Here is a 25,023-nt window from a genome sequence, read left to right as displayed (position 1 = left end):
AAAGATTTGACTTTTTGATATCAGGGTCGAATTCCGATTTCGGAAGATGGAGTAGGTCCGTTATGTCATTTATGACTAGTATGCAATATTTGAGGTCAATCGGACTTGATTTGATAGGTTTCGGTGTCGAATGTTTTAGTTGAAATTTCTTAGTTTTATTAAGCTTGAGTTGGGGTATGATTCATGGTTTTAGCATTGTTTGATGTGATTTGAGGTTTCGACTAAGTCCGTAATATGTTTTGAGACTTGTTGGTATGTTCGGACGGGGTCCTGAGTGGCTCGGGTGAGTTTCGGGGTTGTTTCAGACCATTTCTAGGCCATTTTTAGTTGCTGGTTTTTGGCCACAGAGGTATGCATCGTGATCGCGGACAAACGGTCATGATCGCGAACAGCAATTTTGCTGTTTGAACACTGTGAATCGCGATCACAGAAGCCTTTTCGCGATCGCGTAGAGGAAACTTCCGCTGCACTGACCCGAATTTGGAAGCTTATATCTCGCAATCTATAAGGAATTTGGAGATGATATAAAAATAAAATATTAGCCCTTTGTGTCTAGTTTTCAGAAAGGTAAACCATTTGTCATTTGGAGTTGTGTACAAAAGGTTATGATGGATACACTATAGATTGTCTGGGAAGAGTTTGGAAATCTTTGTTGCACAGGGCTGACTTTGGAACCTTATATCTCGCAATTTATAAGGAATTGGAGATGAACACCAAATGAATGTTATAGTCCTTGGTGTCTAGTTTTCAGAAAGTTAAACCATTTACAATTTGAAATTTTGTACAAAAGGTTATGATGATTATACTAGAGGCTATCTGGAAGAGCTGGACACTTGTTCTTCGCGATCGCGAAAGGCAAATTTTGGGCTGAGAAAAGTTGTGCTTCGCGATTGCGAAGCATTTTCCGCGATCGCAAAGATGTGGGCCCCACTGTCAATTTTTGAGATGAATTTCAGATTTTAATACGGAAAATTGGTAAATTCATATGGAATTAATTCCTGCGATTTGTATTGAGTATATTGAATTATTTATGACTAGATTTGAGAATTTCGTACACGAATTCGCGAGGCAAAGGTTTATTGGATTCTTGAATTTGGTTACAGCGAGATAAGTGTCATGGTTAACCTTGACTTGAGGAAATAAAACCCTTGAATTATTTGTTATGTGAAATTCACGTGAACGACGTATAGACGAGGTGACGTGTGTCTATGCATCATCAAATTAATTGTTTAAACATCTTAAATTATTTTAAGACACTAATTAATTATTATAATAATTATTTCTCTCATATTCCTTGTCAGATATTAATTCTTGAATTCTTGCAATAATTGTTACATGATTATTTGATTTGCGTGTCTTAATTGCTACTTGACATTTAGCATATTAAATATTAAACTGTCTATTTTCTCCTTGATTTTCATAATTAATTGATGCTTGTCATTATTTATTTCATAAATAAATTATAATTATTGTATGATTTGATGCTTAATAGTTTCTCATTGAATGTGGTAATTATTGGAGTAGTTTTATTACATTTAAGAGTTGTATGAATATATTGGAGGAACGGGTTGCACGCCGCAACCGAATTGATTGAAATGAATATATTGGAGGAACGGGTTGCACACCGCAATAGAATTGATTGAAATAAATATATTGGAGGAACGGGTTGCACGTCGCAACAGAATTGATTGAAATGAATATATTGGAGGAACGAGTTGTACGCCGCAATAGAATTGATTGAAATGAATAAATTTAAGGAACGGGTTGCACACCACAACAGAATCTGATATGAATATATTGTGGGATCGGGTTGCACGCCGCAACGGAAACTGATTGAAATAATAATTGGTTATGACTGCGAGTTGGCTTCAATTGTTGAAAAGCGATGCCTGTTTTATTTCTATTATTGTTGTTATTATTGTTATTGCGTACAGGTTAATGTAAGTGACCTACCTTAGCCTCGTCACTACTTCGTCGAGGTTAGGCTCGGCACTTACCAGTACATTTGGTCGGTTATACTGATATTACACTATGCACTTCTTGTGCAGATTTCGGAGTTGGCCCCAGCAGCGTACTGTAGATTTGCCCGGATACAGCTACCAGTGGAGACTTGAGGTATAACTGCACAGCGTTCGCAGTTCTGAAGTCCCCTTCTATCTTATCTCAACTGTATATTATATTTCAAATAGCTTGAACTTTTTTCAGACCTTTATTTGTATTGTTCTAGAAGCTCGTGCACTTGTGACTCCAGTTCTGGGATGGTATTTAGATATCACGATTATTATGGAATACTCACTTTATTTCAAACTTTATTTCCGCATTTGTTTTATTGTTATTAATTAATTTAATTTTTTTTTAAAATGGCTTATTATATTCTAACATTGGCTTGCCTAGCAAGTGAAATGTTAGGCGCCATCACGATCCCGAAGGTGGGAATTTTGAGTCGTGACAGCTGGTATCAGATCACTAGGTTACATAGGTCACACGAGTCATGAGTAAACTTAGTAGAGTTTGAAGGATCGGTACAGATACGTCTGTACTTATCTTTCAGAGGCTATGAAGTTTAGGAACAATATCATTTATTTCATTCCTTATCGTGCGGTATTGATTTAGCTTGAAACATATATCTCGTATTCCTTTGTATCCACTCGTGTAAGACATTTTGCGCTCGGTATCAGTTGTACGTCGACTGTTCGTGATGCCGCATATGGACTACGAGGGAGCCAGAGATGCTCAAACATTGCCTCAACGTGTGGTTCCGACTGAAGATGCAGACGCATTGAGAGACCACCCAGTGAATCATGTGTGTGTGGGGATCATGTAGGGGGTGCAACGGACCTTGGCATCTGGTTGATTTATACGAGTTGTGAAGGCTAATATTGTCGATCATCGGACGTGGTGAACTATGACTTTGCACTGAGTAGGGGGAGTCCACTATCAATGGATGGTTTGCGGGGTCATGTGTTATATCAGTTTTGGCCTGAAATCTATATATGTGGTACTGAAAGGTTCCCCAAAATTTTACACATGTTTAAGTCCTGAGATTTTGTAGAGGATAAGGTTGGCATTTGCGGTATGTCCGCCTACTTAATAATCCTATACTTTAGTACCAAAAGAGTTAGAGAAACAACTTTAAATTTATAGAAGGTCTACTCAGCTTGGACGTCATGGTTGCATATTTTGGGGTGTTTCAGAGGAAGTACAGTGGTTGACGAGATTCTGGACTATGTGGTTCGTTCTAAAAATTGTCTGTATGGAGTTCTACTTTTGTGATCATTGTATATAAATAGGGGTAAAGGTTACCCCAAAGAAGAATCAAAGAACATGTTAAGAAATGGGTCAGCTCAGCAGTGTTGAGTCAGCATAACAAAAGAAGAAATTGGCATTGGGAGAGATAATTCTCCACAAGTGTTCTTGGCAAGCCTATGAAGAGGGCAGACCAGCCAATGCAACACCGCCCACTTGGCTCAGTTCTCATAAATGCTTTTGAAAGAGTTTGTTTCCCGAATTCTCCGTAATGCGTGGCAAATAGGTTTTGAACGGTTGCGTCAGGTCACCATGACGGTGTCAGAATATACCATCAGGTTCAATAAGTTAGCCGTCATATTCCTAGTTTGCTCCCTACAGCCAGGGAGCGAGTCCACAGACTCATTAAAGGACTCAATTATAATCATAAAATTTTGTACGACTTTGGAGTTACAGGTTGGTACTTCATTTCCACTAGTGGTAGAAATTGCCAAGATATTAGAACTTGTTCGGGGTGAGGAAAAAGGAAACTAAGGAGACCAAGACGTCTCGAGGTTCTGGGGGATTCAGTGGATTTTACTCTGCGAGTATAAATTATTATGGCGGGGGCTCGGGCAGTTGGCCAGTCCAGTCCATACATCAGATTATTCGGGGTGCTCCAGTAAGTTCTTTTAATGCACCACTGACATGAGTTTCCTACAATGGTTATTCCAGCTATCTGGCATAGACTCAATATGAGCAGCCAAACCCGCAAAGGGGTTGTTATGAATGCGGTGATACTAGGCACATCATGAGAAAATTATCCCAGACTTGGGAGAGACATATTTCATCAAAGCACTCAGGCTACGTGCCCTATTGCAGTTACTACACCACCCACACGACCAGTTACTACACCACCCGCACGACCAGTTGGCTGGGTAGAAGGCATCCTAGAGGTGGAGGCCCAACCCGTTGATATATATTTTTTATGGTATGGCTGAGGTCGCTACATCAGATAGTGTCATTACAGGTACGACCACGATTTAAAATAAAGGAATAATTTCCTTAACTTGATTCAGTTCTGAGTATCGAGACGAGTCCTCCTATTGTGCTCCACTTATGAGAGAGCTTCGTAATTCTATAATCTACTTATGTGTTTGCTCCTGTTGTGAGATTCTATGGAGATAACTACGCCTATCATTCCATGTGGTCACTAATAAGAGTTGCGAGGCTAAAGATGGCTTTCTGTTACTCATTTCGGTAAGTTTTGATGTAATTTCTGGATAATTAATTACAAATTGTGAATTATATGCCCTACCGGTGTGAGGTTCATTATGTGTTATGATTTTGTGTAATCGAAATTATTTAAAAGGAGAAAATGAAATTTTTTGATTGGCACGATGTGCATATTACTTGTGATTCAGAACTGAGGACAAGAACCTCACATTTTAATATAAATTGATATGTTTAAACCGGGCTACGAGCTGCGGTGGAAGTTATATAAGGACGAAATCCTTGTGAGGAAAATTCTTGTGTTTAAGTTCTCCCTTGTGAAATTAAATTTGTACTACAGTAATAATAGGGAGTCATGCCTGTTAGTCTCATTTGAAAATTCTTGTATGAAATTCTCTGTGCATACTTGCCAAATTTATGTTGTAATTATTGAGTTTTAACCTACGAGGTAGGTGCCCGCCCAAGTGGCGTTAAATGTGACTCGTTAATTGAGGTAAATAATTATGAGATCTTCATGCCTCACATCTCGTTATCAGTATTGTGAAGGTTTGAAATAAGAGTTTTGTTAACATGAACTTAATTGACAATTCTGTAATTGATTATGAACAACTATTAAGACCAGATTGACCCAAAAGGGTTCCCCATTTAGATGGCCAGACGAGTGTGAGTTGAGCTTTCAGAAGTTCAAGACCGCTTTGACTACATCGCCAGTGTTGGTATTACCCACAGGTTCAGGATCTTATACGGTGTATTGTGATGCATCTCGCGTTGGGCCTGGTACAGCATTGATGCAAGATGGCAGGGTGATTGCATATGCATCACGGTAGTTGAAAGTTCACGAGAAGAATTATCCCGTTCATGACTTAGAATTGGCATCCATTGTTCATACGCTGAAGATTTGGAGGCACTACCTTTACGGTGTCTCGTGTGAGATATTTACTGATCATCGTAGCTTACAATATCTATTCAAACAAAAGGATCTCAATTTGAGGTAGAGAAGATGGTTGGAGCTGTTGAAGGACTATGATATCACTATTTTGTATCACCCCGGAAAGGCCAATGTGGTGGCCGATGCTTTGAGTAGAAAGGCTGTGAGTATGGGTAGTCTTGCGTATATTTCGGTTGGTGAGAAGCCGTTAGCTACAGATGTTCGGACTTTGGCTAATCAGTTCGTGAGGTTAGATGTTTCTGAGCCTAGTCGGGTTCTAGCTTGTACAGTCTCTCGGTCTTCTTTATATGAGCGTGTCAGAGAGAGACAATATGATGATCCTTATTTGCTTGTCCTCAAGGACACAGTGCAGCACGATGGTGCCAAGCAGGTTACTGTGAGAGATGATGGAGTTTTGCGGATGCAAGGCCGTATATGTGTTCCTAATGTGGATGGGCTTCGTGAATTAATACTTGAAGAGGCATACAGTTCTAGGTATTCTATTCATCCAGGTACTACCAAAATGTATCAAGATTTGCGGAAATATTATTGGTGGAGGAGAATGAAAAAGGATATAGTTGCATATGTAGCTCAGTGTCTGAATTGTCAGCAAGTTAAGTACGAGCATTAGAGACCTGGTGGTTTGCTTCAAAAGTTAGAAATTCCTGAGTGGAAGTGGGAGCGTATCACTATGGATTTTGTTGTTGGGCTTCCAGGGACTCATAGAAAACTCGACGCAGTTTGGGTCATTGTGGACAGGTTGACCAAGTCAGCACGTTTCATTCTAGTGGCAGTTACCTATTCTTCAGAGTGGTAAGCTGAAATTTATATTCGTGAGATTGTTCGCCTTCATGGTGTGCCTGTGTCTATTATTTCAGATCAAGGTACACAGTTTACCTCACACTTTTGGAGGGCTGTACAACGTTAGTTAAGCACACGGGTTGACTTAAGTACAACATTTCATCCACAGACAGACAGACAGTCAAAATGCACTATTCAGATATTGAAAGATATGCTTCGCGATTGTGTTATATACTTTGGAGGTTCTTGGGATCAATTCTTGCCACTTACGGAGATTTCTTATAATAATAGCTACCAGTCGAGCATTCAAATGGCTCCATATGAGGCATTGTATGGAAGGCAATGCCGATCGCCAGTTGGCTGGTTTGAATCGGAAGAGGCTCGGTTGTTGGGTACCGATTTGGTACAGGATGCCTTGGATAAGGTCACAATTATTCAGGATCAACTTCGCACAGCTCAGTCTATGCAAAAGAGTTATGCCGACCGTAAGGTTCGTGATATTGCATTCATGGTTGGAGAAAGAGTATTGCTCTGGGTTTCACCTATGAGAGGTGTAATGAGGTTCATAAAAAGGGCAAGTTGAGCCCTAGGTATATAGGACCCTTTGAAATTCTTGAAAGGGTGGGTGAAGTAGCCTACATGCTTACATTACCACCTAGTTTATCAGTGGTTCATCCGGTGTTCCATGTGTCTATGCTCTGAAAATATCATAGTGATCCGTCCCATGTGTTAGATTTCAGCTCAGTCCAATTGGACAAGTATTTGACTTACGAAGAGGAGCCGGTAGCTATTCTAGCCCGACAGGTTCGATAGTTGAGGTCTAAGAGTTATCCTTCAGTTCGGGTACGGTGGAGAGGTCAGCCGATAGAAGCATCTGCTTGGGAGTCCGAGTCGGATATGCGGAATAAATATCCACACCTTTTCACCAACTTAGATACTTTTTCTAATTCCGTTCGAGGACGAACGTTTGTTTTAGAGGTGGAGAATGTGATGACCCAAAAGGTCATCTTTAAATTTAATAATTATTTCTGTGATCTAAGACCTCGAAAAGATTTATTTATCATTCCTCGACTTGCGTGCACAGTCCGTATAATTTTTCGGAAAGTTTTTATATGAAAAATTGATTAAAATGTGAAATAGAGCCTTAAAACTCAATTAAGTTGACTTCGGTCAACATTTTGAACAAACAAACCCAGATCAGTATTTTGACAGTTCTGGTAGATCTGTATCGTAATTTGGGACTTGGGCGTATGCCCATAATTTAAATTGGAGGTCCCTAGCTCAAGTTATGGCCATTTGACGGAAACTAGAAATTTAAAGGCTAAGGATATTCAAAGTTTGACCACGGATTTGACTCTTTGATACCGGGGTCGGATTCGGATTCCGGAAATTGGAGTAGGTCCGTTATGTCATTTATGACTAGTGTGCAAAATTTGAGGTCAATCGGACTTGATTTGATAGGTTTCTCGAATGTAGAAGTTGAATTTTCTTAATTTTATTAAGTTTGAATTAGGGTATGATTCGTGGTTTTAGCATTGTTTGATATGATTTGAGGTTTCAACTAAGTCCGTAATATGTTTTGAGACTTGTTGGTATGTTCGGACGGGGTCCCGAGTGGCTCGGGTGAGTTTCGGGATGGTTTCAGACCATTCTAGGCCATTTTTAGTTGCTGGTTTTTGGCGAGTGAGGTATGCATCGCGATCGCAGACAAATGATCGCGATCGCGAAGAGCAATTTTGCTGTTTGGACACTGTGAATCGCAATCGCGGAAGCATTTTCGCGATCGCGTAGAGGAAAATCCTGCTGCACTGACCCGACTTTGGAAGCTTATGTCTCGCAATCTATAAGGAATTTGGAGATGATAAAAAAATGAAAGCTATAGACCTTTGTGTCTAGTTTTTAGAAAGATAAACCATTTGTCATTTGAAGTTGTTTACAAAACGTTATGGTAGATAAACTATAGGCTATTTGGGAAGAGTTTGGAAATCTCTGTGGCATAAGGATGACTTTGGAAGCTCATATCTCGCAATCTATAAGGAATTGGGAGATGAATAACAAATAAAAGTTATAGTCCTTGGTGTCTAGTTTTCAGAAAGCTAAACCATTTGCAAATTTGGAGTTTTGTACAAAAGGTTATGACCATTATACTAGAGGCTATCTGGGGAGAGCTGGACACTTGTTCTTCGCGACCGCGAAGCATTTTCTGCGATTGCGAAAGGCAAATTTTGGGCTGAGAAAAGTTGTGCTTCGCGATTGCGATGAGTAAATACCTGTGCAGTAGCTATATTTAGAGGTTTCGCCATTTTTAACATATTTGGAGCTATGGAGCTCGGATTGAAGCGATTTTTGAGGCTATTTTCACCATATGGATTGGGGTAAGTGTTCTATATCCTACAGTGTTTATATTTCATGAATCTATGATTATATTCATCATTTATATTGGATTTAGATGGAAGAAATTAGAATTTTTGTAAAACTTTCCAAAAATAAAAATTTAAGATTTGAAGGTCCATTTCACATCAGAATTTGATAATTTTTATATGGTTGAACTCGTATCGGAATGGGTGTTCGGATTTCGTAAGGTTTTTTGAGATTCGAGATGTGGGCCCCACTATCGAGTTTTGAGATGAATTTCAGATTTTAATCTGAAAAATTAGTAAATTTATATGGAATTAATTCCTGCGATTTGTATTGAGTATATTGAATTGTTTATGACTAGATTTGAGGATTTTGGATACGAATTCGCGAGGCAAAGGTTTATTGGATTCTTGAATTTGGTTGCAAAGCGAGGTAAGTGTTGTGGTTAACCTTGACTTGAGGGAATAGAACCCTTGAATTATTTGTTATGTGAAATTCACATGAACAACGTATAGGCGAGGTGACGAGTGTCTATACATCGTCAAATTAATTGTTTAAATATCTTAAATTATTTTAAGACACGAATTAATTGTTATAATAATTGTTTCTCTCATATTCCTTGTCAAAAATTAATTCTTGAATTCCTGTAATAATTGTTACATGATTATTTGATTTATGTGTCTTAATTTCTACTTGACATTTAGCATATTAAATATTAAACTGTCTATTTTCTCCTTGATTTCCACAATTAATTGCTACTTGTCATTATTTGTTTCTTAAATAAATTATAATTACTGTATGACTTGATGCTTAATAGTTTCTCATTGAACGTGGTATTTATTGGAGTATTTTTATTATATTTAAGAGTTATATGAATATATTGGAGGAACGGGTTGCACGCCGTAATAGAATTGATTGAAATGAATATATTGGAGGAACGGGTTGCACGCCACAACAGAATTGATTGAAATGAATATATTGGAGGAGCGGGTTGCACGCCGCAACAGAATTAATTGACATGAATATATTGGAGGAACGAGTTGCATGCCGCAACAGAATTGATTGAAATGAATATATTGGAGGAACGGGTTGCACGTCGCAATAGAATTGATTGAAATGAATATATTTGAGGAACGGGTTGCACGCCGCAACAGAATTGAATATGAATATATTGTGGGATCGAGTTGCACGCCGCAACAGAAACTGATTGAAATAATAATTGGTTATGACTGCCGAGTTGGCTTCAATTATTGAAAAGAAATACCTATTTTATTTCTATTATTGTTGTTATTATTGTTATTGTGTACAGGTTAATGTAAGTGACCTTCCTTAGCCCCGACACTACTTCGTCGAGGTTAGGCTCGGCACTTACCAATATATGGGGTCGGTTGTACTGATCCTACACTCTGCACTTCTTGTGCAGATTTCAGAGTTGGTCCCAGCAGCGTACTGTAGATATGCCCGGATACAGCTACCAGTGGCGACTTGAGGTATAACTGCACAACATTCGCAGTTCTGAAGTCCCCTTCTATCTTATCTCAGTTTTGTATCATATTTCAAACAACTTGAATTTTATTCAAACCTTTATTAGTATTATTCTAGAAGCTCGTGTACTTGTGACTCCAGTTCTGGGATGGTATTTAGATATCACGATTATTATGGAATACTCACTTTATTTCAAACTTTATTTCCGTATTTGTTTTCTTATTATTAGTTAATCTAAAATTTTGTTAAAAATGGCTAATTATATTCTAACATTGGCTTGCCTAGCAAGTGAAATGTTAGGCACCATCATGGTCCCTAAGGTGGGAATTTTGGATCGTGACAATGGGTGGCTTGGAGACATGATTGTTTCAAGGTTGACCTACTGACTAAGAATGCACAAGCAGTTACCTGCCAGGTGAATCATGTTAGCATGCATGTTACTTTTGTGTTGACAATAGTGTATGCTTTTAATACTAAGGAAGAAAGAAGAAGCTTATGGTGCTATTTAGAAACAATGTGTAGGGGTGTGAATAGCCCGTGGATAGTTATGGGTGATTTCAACTCTGTCTTGAACATTGAAGATAGAATATGAGGGAACTCTATAATAATGGCTGAGATTGTAGATTTTCACTAGTGTGTAGAGAACTGTGAGCTGATAGAATTGCCTACAAGTAGAAGCAGATATACATGAAATGACAAACATGGAGACAATAGGATTTTATCCAAGATTGACTGGGTATTTATCAACTTAACTGGCTAAATTCTATGCCTAGTTTCAGTGCAGAATACCTGAATGAAGGAATAAGTGACAATTGTCTACTCAAGCTAACTCCTCTTAATGTACACAAGAGAGCTAAAGAAGACTTCAAGTATTGCAATGTGTGGGCTACTCATCCTAACTTCCTAGAAGTGGTGAAGGAGGGATGGAACCAGCCAGTGCAAGGTTGCAACATGTTTAAAGTAGTGAGGAAGTTAAAAATGTTAAAATACAAGTTGAGGGATCTAAACAGAAGGTACTTCAACAACATTATATATATTGCTGATGAAGATAGACTGGCCCTTGCCAGAGCACAAACAACACTACATAGTAACCCCTTGGATACAAGGCTGCAGGAAGAAGAACAAAAGAAGTTCCACAATTTTAGGAAATTTTCTTATCTTGCTGAAGTTTTCTTGCAACAAAAGAGTCAAGATACATGGATTAAATTGAGTGATGATAATAACAGATACTTCTTTTCTGTGGTCAAACACAAAAAATTACAACAAGCCATAATTTAGTTAACAAACAATCAAATGAGGGTACAAACTAACCAAGAAGACACATCAACAATCTTTGTGGATTATTAGTAGGAGCTTTTAGGGACAAGAGGTAGGAATAGGGTACAAGCCTTTCAAAGTTTCTTGAGAAATGAGCAGACACTAACAACTGCACAACTGATGCAGTTAGTTAGGCCATACACAACTGCTGAGGTTAAGGTTGCCATAATTGGTATAGAGGAGACTAAGATCCCTGGTCCAGATGGCTATGGGAGTAGATTCTACAAAGCCTCACGGTCCATTATTGGGGAAGAGGTGAAAAATGTTATATTGGAATTTTTTGAGAATGGTCAGCTGTTTACACATATCAATTCCACTATCATTGCTCTTATTCCAAGGTAGACAACCCCTATTGGCTAGTCAATTTAGGCCTGTATCATGTTGAAATGTCATCTACAAATGCATGTAAGAGACTAAGGAAAGCCATATTAGTGCTTGTTGCTGATAATCAAGCAGCTTTATTGATGGGAGATCACTTATTCATAATGTACTTATCTGTCATGACCTATTCAGGCATTATAATAGTAAGACTACTCCAAGGTGTTTGATAAAAAATAATCTAAGAAAGCATATGACATGGTTAGCTAGGAGTTTCTGGAAGAGGTACTTAAAGGCTATGGATTTCCCATACCATTTGTACAACTGATCATGATGTGTGTTACAACTACTACATTTATAGTTAAAGTAAATAGTGTTGGATATGGCTTCTTTGATAGGAAGAGAGGACTCATGCAAGGAAACCCCATGCCTCCACTTTTATTTGTGTTGGTCATGGAGTACATAACTAGAGTGCTAAGGAGAATGAGTGACCTCCCTTATTTCCAGTACCATCCTATGTGCAAGAGTACAAAGCTCACCCCTCTCATCTTTGCAGATGACTTAATGTTGTTCTGTAAAGGCAATCTCAAGTCCATACACAGGGTGATAGAGGCTGTCAACCACTTTCATGAAGTATCTGGTTTGGTGGATATCCTTGACAAGTCAAATATCTTCTTAGCAGGGATTGATGATGAATTGCATCAGACAATTTTGAGCACTACATGATTCTCAATTGGAACATTACCTATGAGATACCTTGGATTACCTTTATATTCTAAGAAATGGAGTAAAGTTGAATGTCATAAGTTAATGGAGAAGATTACAAAGAGGATTAATTTTGGTTATCCTAAATAGCTTTCTTATGCTGGTAGACTGCAAGTTATTAATGCTGTCATCTTTTCTGTTTATAAGTTTTTGGGAGTTGTGTTCATACTTCCACAAAGTGTTATAAATGATATTGGTAGAAAGTGTAGAGAGTACTGAAGGGCATAGGAAATCGGCACTAGTGTCTTGGGATATAATCTGTAAACCCAAGAATTTTTGAGGGTTAAATATTAAGGGATGTAAACTATGAAATGTGGCAGCAGTAGGCAAACTACTATAGCAACTGGTGACAAAAAGGATGTACTGTGGGTCAGGTGGGTACATGACATTTATATGACATCATATAGGAATATATGAGATCATCAACCGCCTATAGATTGCAGTTGGTATTGGAAGAAGTTTAATGGGCTAAAGCACAATGTGGTACATTGGTATAATGGAAGCACACATACACTAACTGCTAATGATAGCAGTTATTTGCAATGCAAGATAAATGTCAAGATTTTGGGAGGTGGACTTGATCTGGAGTGGTGTTATGTTACCCAAGCAGAGAGTTCTGTTGTTGTTAGCCAACCAACAAAAGCTGCTAACCAAGGAAAGATTACTGAAGCTGCATATTCCTATTGCTAATGACACATGGTGTTGTTTGTGTGATATAGGTGTCCTAGAGACTCACCAACACTTGTTTGCAGATTGTAGCTGGGTAAGTTCTTTGAAGGGGGCATTAACAAGTTGGTCAGGTATTCCCTTTGAGACCTTGCAGTGGATTAGACGAAGGCATTGGAGGCAATTTAGAAAGGAAGTAGCAGTAGCTATTATTGGTGCTATGGTTTATCACACATGGCAAGGTAGGAACTGGAAGATTTTCAGAGAAGTTAGCTTTAACACTGATTTTTGTATTGGTCAAATTCAAAAAGAACTCAAACAGAGGATTAACATGCGTGCAGAGTCGAGGAGAGCAAGGAAATGTCAAGTTTTGGTTAGCAGATTTTTGTAATTCGTTCATGTATATACTAATTATGTTTTTCTTGAGGTCCTGATGCACTGGGAAGTTCCTAGTACTCTTGATGCTCCTTAGTGCGTAAAGCTTTTGGTTGTTATGGTAATATTCACAGATTATTACCAAAAAAAAAAGTACACGAAATTCAAGGCATTTGCCCTTCGTTATCACTTTGGGCTAGTCTTGCCCCTTCCGTTAATAAAAGAGCCAAAAAACGTCCTTAATTTCAAAAATATACCAGCTGATAAAATTTTAATACTAATTCGCCTAATTATGTTACTAGTTTAACAGAAGAGGAAAAATATGGGCCTCCCCGCAAACTGTAAGAGCATTATTAAACCTACTCAATTCAATACTAATATGCACATTATAGTATGCACCATGCAACATCTTTTACCACTTTTAAGGCATCACATAGAGCAAAATATGTGTTATTATTAAGAAACTTATGTAAGCACGTAATTTTTGACCCGCATAATTTTTAAAAGTTATTTTTAGCATTTGTAGTATTTTTAATATTTATTTGAGTTTATAGAATTTTTATCTTCAAACTTAATTTTAGAACATAAATTTGAAAACACCAAAAATAGTTTCACAATATAATGTAGTTTATTTTAATTAATTAGTGTTGATTTTTGCATTTTATAGTATATCTTGTATTATTTTAGAAGGAAGAATTAAGGTTTTGAATCCCATAAATTTCAGATTTAAGAAGCTTGCTTTGAATTAATTTTGGAGGAAGGTTTACCTAATTTTGAGCTCAGATTTCGGTTTTTATTAGCCCAATTCGGCCTAACCTTGAGCCCAATCCCTTAGCCCGCGACCTCGAGCCTCTTTTGTGTTTATTTTTACTTTTGTGTGTTTCTATCTCAATATGAGTATTTCTTAAAGCCAACTAGATCAGGTATGCAACCGTACTAGTTACGAGACTCGTGGAATGCCTAACACCTTCTTCCCGAGCTAAATGAACCCCCTTACTTGGATTTCTGGTGCAGATTATGTTTAGAGTAAAAAATATTTTTAAGGGAAAATTATTTTTTAAACGGTGACTTGGTACACCAAAATCCATGTCAAGTGGTGACTCTGAAAAATCCCTTTTAAACAAGCAAACTTTGTCACTTTCAAATTGAGACCCTTTTGAGCTCACAAATCTTTTTATCTTATTTAAAGAAGGTTAAGGGTAAAAAATGGGGTGTGACAACTTTGGCGACTCAGCTAGGGACTTGCAGGTTCGAGCTGGTACTAGATCTTGTTAACTTTTTAGAATATTTGGTTGAGATTTTTTATGTTCTTTATTTGCTTTGTTTGTTTCTTATTTTGTTTTATTTTATTTGCTAGTTGTTTTTGTGTTTGCAATTTTTCCTTTATATGTTACTACTTTATAACTGTCATCATTTGCATAACCCTAGGTCAATTCTTTCTCCAACAAGTCTCGTAGTATGCTCCATGTACACAAAATCTTTGTTGAGTCACCCTTATTTTATGAGGGGGGCCGTCAGACGTATGGAGTGGGTGAAAAGCTTGAGCAGCCACCATTAACCATACACTCCCCCGACTTGCCTTGTTAGTGAACCCCAAACGTAAGTCAGCCTTTAGGTCACGACTATGTGCATCATATCATTATGACCTAGCAGGGACCGGTCCTAGGTACCGTGTTCCTTTGTAGGAAGCCTCTCCAACCAAATGGGCCCGCTGGCCCATAAGGACATTGAATCATTCTATGTGCTAAATATTGCATCTTTGAGGGTAGAAAGGTCACTTGGCGGACTGATGTTTGGGAAAGAAGGGTAGAACAATGAAGTAAGAGAGAATATTGAGGGTTTTATCACTTTTAGTTTTCTTGCCCAGTTTTATAGAAAGATTAAAAAAAGAAAAAAAAAAAGATTTTACACTTTCTATCATTTTTCAAAAAGATAAAAAGAAAGAGTTTTTTTTCCAAATCAGTTACATTTTTCAAAGCTTTCTCCCATATCCAATCCTCCCAAACTACGCGTGCCTGATTCTTGTCTTTCGGGGCGGGATAACTAAGAAACCCACATAACGTCCGATCTTTTCTCATCTTCCTAGTGAGTCTCAAGGTCTTGATTTACGGGATTGTAGCCAAGTGTTGCATGTCTAGCCACTTTTGACCACATCGGTCGTTCTTGCAATATGGAGTTATTTTCGCAAAAGTGATTCCGTGATCCGTGTCTTAGATTCTTGAACCCACCATTATGTGTCTCCTTATTTTAGGGCCCGTCCTTGTTGAATTTGCATGTCTAGCCACTTTTGGCCACATCGACCGTTCTTGCAAAGCGGGGCCATTTTCGCAAAAGTAATTCAGTGACCCATGTATTAGAATCTTGAGTCCACAACTAGGTGTCATATTACTTTAAGGTCCGTCCTTGTTGAATTTGCATCTCTAGCCGCATTTGGTCATAATGGTAGTTTTTGCAAAATGGGTACTTTTGCGGACTATGATTACTGGGAATTTGAATCCATATAAGCCTTAGTGATGTATTTCCATGTCTTAGAGGTCACCTTTTTGTTGAGTTTTCACTAATATCCACCCTTGGTCACGTAGGCCACTTTGCAAAAATAGCCCAATCATGTCTTGCATGTGTCCAATAGGAGGTGTAGTGGTGTCACATAGTGCCTTGAGTCACTAACTGTATTCTCTTCATTCAAGTATGGACCCACTAATTCTATCCAAAGTGTTGATGGTAGTGAAGATTCCAAGGAAGTTGGTCAAGTGGTGGAAAATATTTTCCCTGTTAGAACAACCCGAGTTAATGAATAAGTTGGGCACCCTCACTTCACTTCTTGATGTCACACCTCGCCCAGATTTAGTAAAGGTAATGTTTACCTACTGGGACCCGTAGAATATGATTTTTAGATTTGGAGAGTGTGAAATAACTCCTACACTGTCAGAAATGTCTGGTCTCACTCGCATAAGTTACATAGGCAAAGACATGATACTTCCCTGAGATCACTCTAGAACTAGATTCCTTAGTGATTTGTTCCTTAAAGACAATAAACATTTGGGATGCCTCGAGCAGTCTTGGATATCTTTGGAGTATTTGGTTGCTAGATTTGGGTCTCAAAATGGCTTTGATGTCTTTTGGGATGAGTTTTGCATGACTAAGGCAAAGTGTCAAAGATGTCGTCTTGAAGCATTAACCTTGCTTTGTTGGGTATATTGGTGTTTCCTTTGGACGGGAGGCATATTAGCACCCGGTTGCAATCAGTAGTGATGGCATTATTTCATGAGAAACAGCGCAAAACCGTTACCGCTGTGCCAATAATCTTGATGGAGTTGTATCGAACCCTTAGTGAGGTTAGGGGAGGTGTTAGGTTTTTTGAGGGGAGTAACATTTTGCTACAATTGTGGATGATAGAGCAATTACACACCGCTTTCTTACTTTGTCCCATCAACCGTACTTTGTGTGATCGAGTGGTATACATTGAGCGTATGATGAAGTCTCCTAAATTTACATATCTAGTAGGCGTCATGGGTTGGATTGAGTTTTTAAGGTTGAGTACAAGTGGGAATGTTTTGTGGACCTACCTTTGGCTTCCTTTAGATGAGATCTTAGTAGGATGTCGCATGCAACCTTTCTTGATGTAAATAGGACTTAGGTGTGTCAGTGTATACATGCCGATTAGGGTGATGCGACAATTGGGTAGAAGGAAAGGGGAGTCGCCAACTCTGAATCTTTGAAGGCACATCATGAATTTTAGCAAAAAGACGGTTGATGAGATCAAGTACGTGTAATATTGGAACAATGCAAAGAAGATGAGAAAGAATACATTAGTAGAGGACATTGGCAGGCAAGCCCGAATGTACTCATGAGTACTTGATTTGGTTGTAGTCTGTTCCATCAGGAGTCAGTACCCCATTACCGGCACAACTCAGGGATTGAGCAGTTCAGACATATGATTCTTAGGAGGCTTTGGATCCAGATCCTTGGGGTAGGCTTGAGTTGTTAGGGTCCTAGTTAGCAGGTTTGTTAACAAGTGTGGAGCAGCATGGTCAACATCTTTTTAGGATCAACATTTAGGAGACGGGGGCACACGCCAAGACCCTTATTCCCAGTATTGGTGCATCTTTATGGGGCATGTTACAGAGCCTGAGCATGACAGACGCCTTAGGACCATCCCAGCCAGGGCCGTCGCATTCAGGAGCTGCTTGAGTAGGCATTTTAGTAATATTTTTTGAATCCGTTTTATGTTGTCTTTTATTTCTAGTCTTATTTAGTAGTATTAAGTCGTCTAGGTAGTGTCAGAGTCTGTCGTAGTCTAGTTGAGTTCGTCGAGTCTTTTTTTATCGTACTTTCGATTTTGTATTTGAAAACCAAAAAACAATTAATGAAAAAAAACTTCAAAAAAGACTTTTTTGTTTTTTTCCGTTTATTTTGTTCATCACTTTTCTAGAACTACGCTTGGTATGATTCATGTGGAGCATGATACGTAGGCAACTTATATCGGGTTCGATCGAATTATTTTTGAAATTAAAGAAAAAAAGGATGAAGTTCTGGGATGTGAGAAATGAGAGAAAAGAAAAGAAAAGAATGATAAGCAGAAAGAAAAAGAGGTAAACCAAAGAGTGTTAAAAGAAAATAAAAGAGGACGGTTGGAAGGAGCAAATTGGGATGATGCCATATGACCCTGTGACCCTCAAAGTCATTCTAGAACTGTTAATTGCTGCTAGGTGCATCACACGTAATGTGATATTATGATCTGACAAATGCCCTAACGGTAATATGTTGGCTTTGTTTTTCTCCTTTCTATTATTTTCATTGTTATCATGGAGGAAAGTGGTTAGTTTGTGACATTCTGGCGAGTCATCCATACAATACTAGGTCAAAGAGCAAGGCAGCCATGACTAGTAAGGAATTGGACACATGCGTTGTTGATCCGTCAAGAGAGATTGTGGAGTCAGAATCTGAATTGAAAGAAGAGGTCCAAAGGTTGAAACAACAGATGGCAGAGATGTATCAAGCTTGGATAAGTGGGCAGCCTCCATCCTCATTTCCCTCTAGCTACACTGAAAACCCTGCCACCATCCCACCACCATCGCAAGTCCAGATTCCCACTACTGTTGATCTTTCCCCACAACATGAACCAGGCTTTACCCCTTACCACAACTATCCTAGCACCTTGTCCCAACCTTTTCATACTCCACTAGTCAAAATAACCTCATATCCCGCTCCAATATCCACTCTTGTTTTTGTAGCCCCTCCACAAGCTACCATCCATCGATCTTCTAGTGAACCCACGTTCAAAGTTCCTGATGCCCAATACTATGCTCCAGAACCAACTTTAAAGGTCCCGAATCCCTATTGCTATACCCCTCACTTCGAACCTCCCATTAAAACTGAAAAGCCCGCTAAGAATGTGGAGCAAGATGAGAGATCCAGGCAGGTGAAGAGTCTAGAGCAGTCTTTGAGGAACATGCAAGGAATAGGGAGCCAAGTAAGTGTGTCTTACAAGGACTTATGCTTGTTCCCTGACTTCCAACTACCTGCTAGGTTCAAGATGCCAAAGTTTGATGTGTATGACGGACATAGAGATCCTGTGGCCCATTTGAGAGGTTATTGCAGTAAGATGAGAGGCGCTGGTGGGAAGGACAAGCTATTGATGGCCTATTTCAGTCAGAGTTTGAGTGGGGCCGCTCTGGAATAGTACACCCGTCAAGATTCTAGCAGGTGGTATACAGGGACGATATGGCTTAGGCCTTTGCCTGAAACTTTTAGTACAATGTAGACATTGTCCCGGATCTCCTGTCCCTGACCAAGATAGAAAAAAAAGCCTAATGAAAGCTTTAGGGAATACGGGCTCAAATGGAGAGAACAAGCTGCCCGGGTCAATTCTCCGATGGAAGAAGACGAGATGGTCAAGTACTTTCTTCAAGCCCAAAAGCCTACTTACTTTGGCAACTTTATCTCAGCCATGGGTAAGTCTTTAACGATGTGGTAAAGATGGGAGAAATAGTGGAAGAGGGACTCAAGTCGAGCAAGATACCAAATCCACCCCCAAAGAAAGGCAGCAGCGGAAAGAGACCTTTACCCCTCTGGGAGAGTCCTACGCCATTTTGTTTCAAAGGTTGAGGAAATTGGACGTGTTGAGGCCGACTGAGGCAATGATACCAAATGTAGCCCCAAAGAACCTTGATTATTCTCTGAGGTACGCATATTGTTCTGATGCCCCGGGGCATGATATAGAGAAATGTTGGCATTTGAAAAGAGCAATACAAGAGCTTATTGATACAAATAAAATTTACAGAGCCCGGATGCGCCAAACATCAACCAAAATCCTTTGCCAGCCCATGCAGAGACACACATGTTTGAAATGGTTCATAAGGATGGGGAGTCCGGGAATTCTTCCAAGTCTGTCATGATGATTCGTGCTAGTGAAGGTAATTAAATTAATGCTCTAAACTCTACAAAATCAATGCCCTTGATAGTTAAAGGGGTGACAGAGAAACTAGGCATGATCAACGTGAAGCCACATATGTTGGTTGTGAAATTGCCTTCGAAGGATGTTGGGGCAAGTCAGGAAAAGCCGAAAGTGGTTGTGCCAGGGATACCAAGCAATCCTATTGCAATCGTGAAAGGGGATCCCATTACCCCTGTTGTTATTAAGACAGTGACCCAATTGGGAGTGGTTGATACAAAGGATGTCCCGTGGAACTACAAACGAGTAATAGTGACGTATAAATGGAAAGAAGTAGAGGAAGAAGTCAATGAGACTAGAGGACTGACTCATTCTGGAAGGTGTTTTACCCTAGAAGAATTGAGGAAGGACAAGCCGTTCAAAGATAGACAAATCTCAGTAAAGAAGCCGGTCACCGAAGAAGAGGCTGAAGAGTTCATGAAAAAGATACAAGCACAAGACTATTCCACTATAGAGCAATTAAGGAAAACACCGACTCATATCTCTCTTTTGTGTTTACTGATACATTCAGATGACCACCACAAAGCCCTGATGAAGATTTTGAATGAGGCACATGTACATAACACAACCGAGCTCTTTATCTCATGGTGACGTGCGAGAATTCTGTTGTCTCGAGGGTACTGGTTGATAACGGCTCTAGTGCAAATATTTGCCCTTTGTCTACTCTGCAAAAGTTAAACTTTGGCACCGAAAGAATCCACATAAACAGTGTATGTGTTCGAGGCTTTGATGGGGGAGGGAAAGATTCTATCGGTGATATAATGCTAGAATTGTCGATAGGGCCTGTTGAGTTCACTATGGAATTTCAAGTACGAGATATGACTGTCTCCTACAATTTATTGTTGGGCAGGCCTTGGATACACGCGGCTAAGGCAGTCCCTTCTCCTCTGCATTAAATGGTAAAGTTCGAATGGGACATGCGGGAAATAGTTGTGCACGGTGATGAGGACATATCTGCTTATAATGATCTGTATGTACCATTTATTGAAGCTGAAGATGATAAAGGACCTTGGGTCCACCAAACTTTTGAAACAGTGTCTGTTGAGAAGATTCCTAAGGCAGAATGCATTCCAGGTACGAGGCTATCCTCAGTGTCTGTCATGGTAGCAAATGAAATGTTGAAGAATGGTTTTCTGCTGGGTAAAGGTCTGGGTTCATCTCTACAGGTATTGTGCTTCCAGTGTACCCATGTGATAATTTTGGTACATTTAGTTTGGGATTCACGCCTTCAGAGAAGGACGTAAAAAGTGCTAAAAGTAGGAACAAAAGGTATAGTCGCTCCCCAGGCCTGTTCCACATGTCTCCAAGTCTTTTGTTGAGCCAGGGCCGCAAAACATCTAATATCATCAGTCCCGAAACCTGTAATCGATGTTGATGAAGAGCTGATCAAGAGGTTCCACAGTCTGTTTGATTAGGTTAATTTAGCAGAAATTGGGGAAGGTTCTAGTAACGTAGATGTGTAGCTCGTTGGGCCAAATGCAAAGCTTAGCAATTGGGAAGCTACTCCTCTCCCCACCCGGAAGGAGTTTTGGTAGTTTGCTTCGTTTTCCTTTCTGTTATCTAGGTTATTCCAGGATTGTAATCCAGATTTTTATTTTCGCTTGTTTTGATGTTCAAACCCTTCTATCCTTTTATTTTCAATGAAATGCAATTTTCTGTTTTCCGTTATTCCTAATAGTGTTTAATTTTCGTTTTTCTTTTGTACATTTCTTTTTATACTGGTTCTAATTACACGACATGCATGAGAATTTTTTTGCAAAGTCTTAAACGCCAGTCTAATATTGAAATAATGGACCAAGAAGTAAAATATGAGGAAGTTAAATATGATGAAAAAGCAGCATTTGAGGAAATAAGTGAAGAGCTAAAATATTTTGAAGAGAAACCAAAGCCTAATTTAAATGAAAGTGAAGCAATCAATTTAGGAGATCAAGACAATGTCAGGGAGACAAAGATAAGTGTGCATCTGGAATCGCAAGTCAAGGAGGAAATAATCAAAATACTGTTTGAGTACAAAGATGTCTTTGCATGGTAGTATGAAGATATGCCGAGCTTAAGTACTGACTTGATAGTTCATAAATTGCCAACTGATCCTGTATTCCATCCTGTTAAGAAGAAGTTATGAAAGTTTGAGACTGACATGAGTGTGAAGAATAAAGAAGAAATCACAAAGCAACTTGGGGCAAAGGTCATTCGGGTCACTCAATATCCTACTTGGTTAGCTAATGTTGTGCCACTACCAAAGAAGGATGGTATGGGCAGGGTATGTGTTGATTATTGCGATCTTAACAAGGCAAGCCCAAAGGATGATTTTCCTTTACCGAACATTCACATTCTGATTGATAATTGTGCCAAGTATGAGATTGGGTCTTTTGTGGATTGCTACACGAGATATCACTAGATCCCGATGTATGAGGAAGATGCAGAAAAGACAACGTTCATCACACCATGAGGAACATATTGCTACCGAGTAATGCCATTTGATTTGAAGAATGTTGGGTCAATTTATATGAGGGCGATGACTACCATATTTCATGACATGATACATATGGAGATTGAGGTTTATGTGGATGATGTGATCATAAAGTCAAAGAAGTAGTCTGACCATGTCAAGGATTTGAGAATTATTTTTGAAAGGCTCCGCAAGTATAACCTCAAGCTTAATCCAGCAAAATGTGCATTTAGTGTCCTGTACAGGAAGCTGTTAGGATTCGTGGTTAGTCAACGCGGTACTGAGTTAGATCCGTCGAAGATAAAAGTCATCCAAGAGTTACCACCGCCAAAGAATAAAATTGAGGTGATGAGCCTGCTTGGAAGACTAAACTACATCAGCATGTTTATTTCTCAACTCATGACAACTTGTGAGCCCATTTTTAAGTTACTGAAGAAGAATGCTGTGGTCAAGTGGACTGAGAGTGTCAAGAAGCATTTGATAAGATCAAGAGGTACCTATCAAACCCACCTGTGTATGTCCCACCTGAGCTTGGAAAACCTTTAATCCTCTATTTGGCAGTCCTGGATAATTCTTTTGGCTGCGTAGTGGGTCAACATGACATCGCAGGAAAGAAGGAGCAAGCAATCTATTATCTCAGTAAGAAGTTCACTCCTTATGAGGTTAAGTATACTCTTCTTGAAAGGACATGTTGCGCCCTGACTTGGGTGGCATAAAAGTAGAAGCATTATCTTTTGTCCTACATTACTTACCTCATTTCTCACATGGATCCTCTAAAGTATATCTTTCAGAAGCCTATGCCCATAGGCAGACTTGTAAAGTGGGAGATTTTACTCATGGAGTTTGATATTATCTATGTGACTTCGACCGCAATGAAAGCCTAAGCCTTGGCCGACCATTTGGTCGAGAATCCGGTGACGAAGAATATGAGCCATTGAAGACTTATTTTCCCAATGAAGAAGTGTTATATGTTGACGAGGTTGATCATAATGAAAAGCCAGGTTGGAAACTCTTCTTTGAAGGAGTATCTAATATGAAAGGTGTCGGAATAGGGGCTGTACTCATTTCTGAAACATGGCAACACTACCTTGTAACAACCCACCTTCCATTTTATTGCACCAACAACATGGTTGAGTACGTAGCATGCATTCTGGGTTTGAGGTTAGTTGCAGGTATGGGAGTTCAGGAAATATTAGTTCTAGGAGTTTCAGATTTGTTGGTTCACCAGATTCAGGGAGAATGGGAAACTCAGGATCTGAAGCTCATACCGTATCGACAATGTCTGCATGATCTTTGTCAACGATTCAAGTCAGCTGAATTCAGGAATATTCCCAGGATTCATAATGAGATTGCCGATGCCTTGGCTACTCTGGCGTCAATGCTACACCATCCGGATAAGACTTACGTTGACCCTCTGCATATCCAAGTTCGTGATCAGCATGCTTATTGTAATGTGATTGAAGAAGAACTTGATGGTGAACCTTTGTTCCATGACATTACGAAATACATCAAGTCCGAGGTATACCCGGTACATGCGACATGTGATCAAAAGAGAACTATTCAGTGTCTGGCTAGTGGATTTTTCTTAAGTGGGGAGATCTTGTAAAAGTGGACTCCAGAGTTGGGACTGCTAAGGTGCGTGGATGCTAAAGAAGCTTCAACTGTCATGACTGAAGTACATTATGGAGTTTGCGGGCCATATATGAACGGGTTTTTCTTGGCAAAGATTCGAGCAGGTTATTATTGGCTCACCATGGAACGAGATTGCATCAACGTTTTTTGCAAGTGTCACCAATGCTAAGTGCACAGTAATTTGATTCATTCTCCGCCATCTGAATTGCACACCATGTCTGCACCTTGGCCCTTTGTTGCTTGGGGAATAGATGTTATTGGACCAATCAAGCCGACAGCATCGAATGTGAAAAGTTTTATTCTGGTGGCCATTGTGGAAGTAGTGACTTTCAAGTCCGTGACCTAGAAGAAAGTGGTATATTTTGTTCATTCAAAAATCATTTGTCAGTTCGGGATTCTAAAGGTAATCATCACAGATAATGCTGCTAATCTCAACAGTCTTCTGATGAAAGAGGTATGGCAATAGTTCAAGATGATGCACCAAAATTCCACTCTGTATCGCTCCAAGGCAAATAACGCTGTTGAAACTGATAACAAGAACATAAAGAAGATACTTCGTAAGATGGTACAAGGTTCTAGGCAGTGGCATGAAAAGTTACCTTTTGCTTTGCTGGCTTATCACACCACTGTTTGCACTTCATTAGGTGCAACCCATTATTTGTTAATATATGGAACTGAGGCAATTATACCTACGGAGGTTGAGATCCCATCCCTTCGGATCATCGTGGAAACTGAAATTAATGATGATGAGTGGGTCAAAATCCATCTAGAGCAATTGAGTCTGATTGATGAGAAAAGGTTGGCGGTAGTATGCCATGGTCAGTTGTATTAGAAAAGAATGGCATGAGCATACAACAAGAAGGTGCGTCCTAAAAAATTTGAGGTGGGCCAGCTAGTATTGAAACGCATCCTTCCACATCAGGCTGAAGCTAAAGGCAAGTTTTTCCCAAACTGGCAGGGGCCGTTTGTTGTGACAAGTGTGTTGCCATATGGTGCTTTGTAGTTAACAGACAGAAG

At 39.3% G+C, this 25,023-nt stretch overlaps 2 protein-coding genes across 2 annotated transcripts in view; both read left to right on the top strand.

The window, feature by feature from the left end:
• The first annotated feature begins 12,983 nt into the window (after positions 1-12,983).
• LOC138896223 (uncharacterized) lies at positions 12,984-13,487 on the top strand. Its single transcript, XM_070181010.1, has one exon. The coding sequence runs from the start codon at positions 12,984-12,986 to the stop codon at positions 13,485-13,487; it is 504 nt and encodes a 167-aa protein (XP_070037111.1).
• Positions 13,488-22,062: 8,575 nt separating this feature from the next.
• Positions 22,063-25,023, top strand: part of LOC138896222 (uncharacterized) — a 38,517-nt gene continuing 35,556 nt past the window's right edge. Inside the window, exons 1-5 of the mRNA XM_070181009.1 lie at positions 22,063-22,277; positions 22,620-22,867; positions 22,963-23,036; positions 23,603-23,893; positions 24,473-24,804. Coding sequence (XP_070037110.1) covers positions 22,063-22,277; positions 22,620-22,867; positions 22,963-23,036; positions 23,603-23,893; positions 24,473-24,804 — 1,160 coding nt within the window. The remainder of the gene's footprint in view (positions 22,278-22,619; positions 22,868-22,962; positions 23,037-23,602; positions 23,894-24,472; positions 24,805-25,023) is intronic.

The sequence above is a fragment of the Nicotiana tomentosiformis genome, chromosome 7 (genome assembly GCF_000390325.3).
Source record: "Nicotiana tomentosiformis chromosome 7, ASM39032v3, whole genome shotgun sequence".
NCBI lineage: Eukaryota > Viridiplantae > Streptophyta > Magnoliopsida > Solanales > Solanaceae > Nicotiana > Nicotiana tomentosiformis.
This window is presented reverse-complemented; position numbering and strand designations above follow the sequence as displayed.

Bases quoted from the DNA above. Each gene is read 5' to 3' on its own strand.
- LOC138896223 (XM_070181010.1), top strand. From the start codon at position 12,984: ATGTCAAGATTTTGGGAGGTGGACTTGATCTGGAGTGGTGTTATGTTA.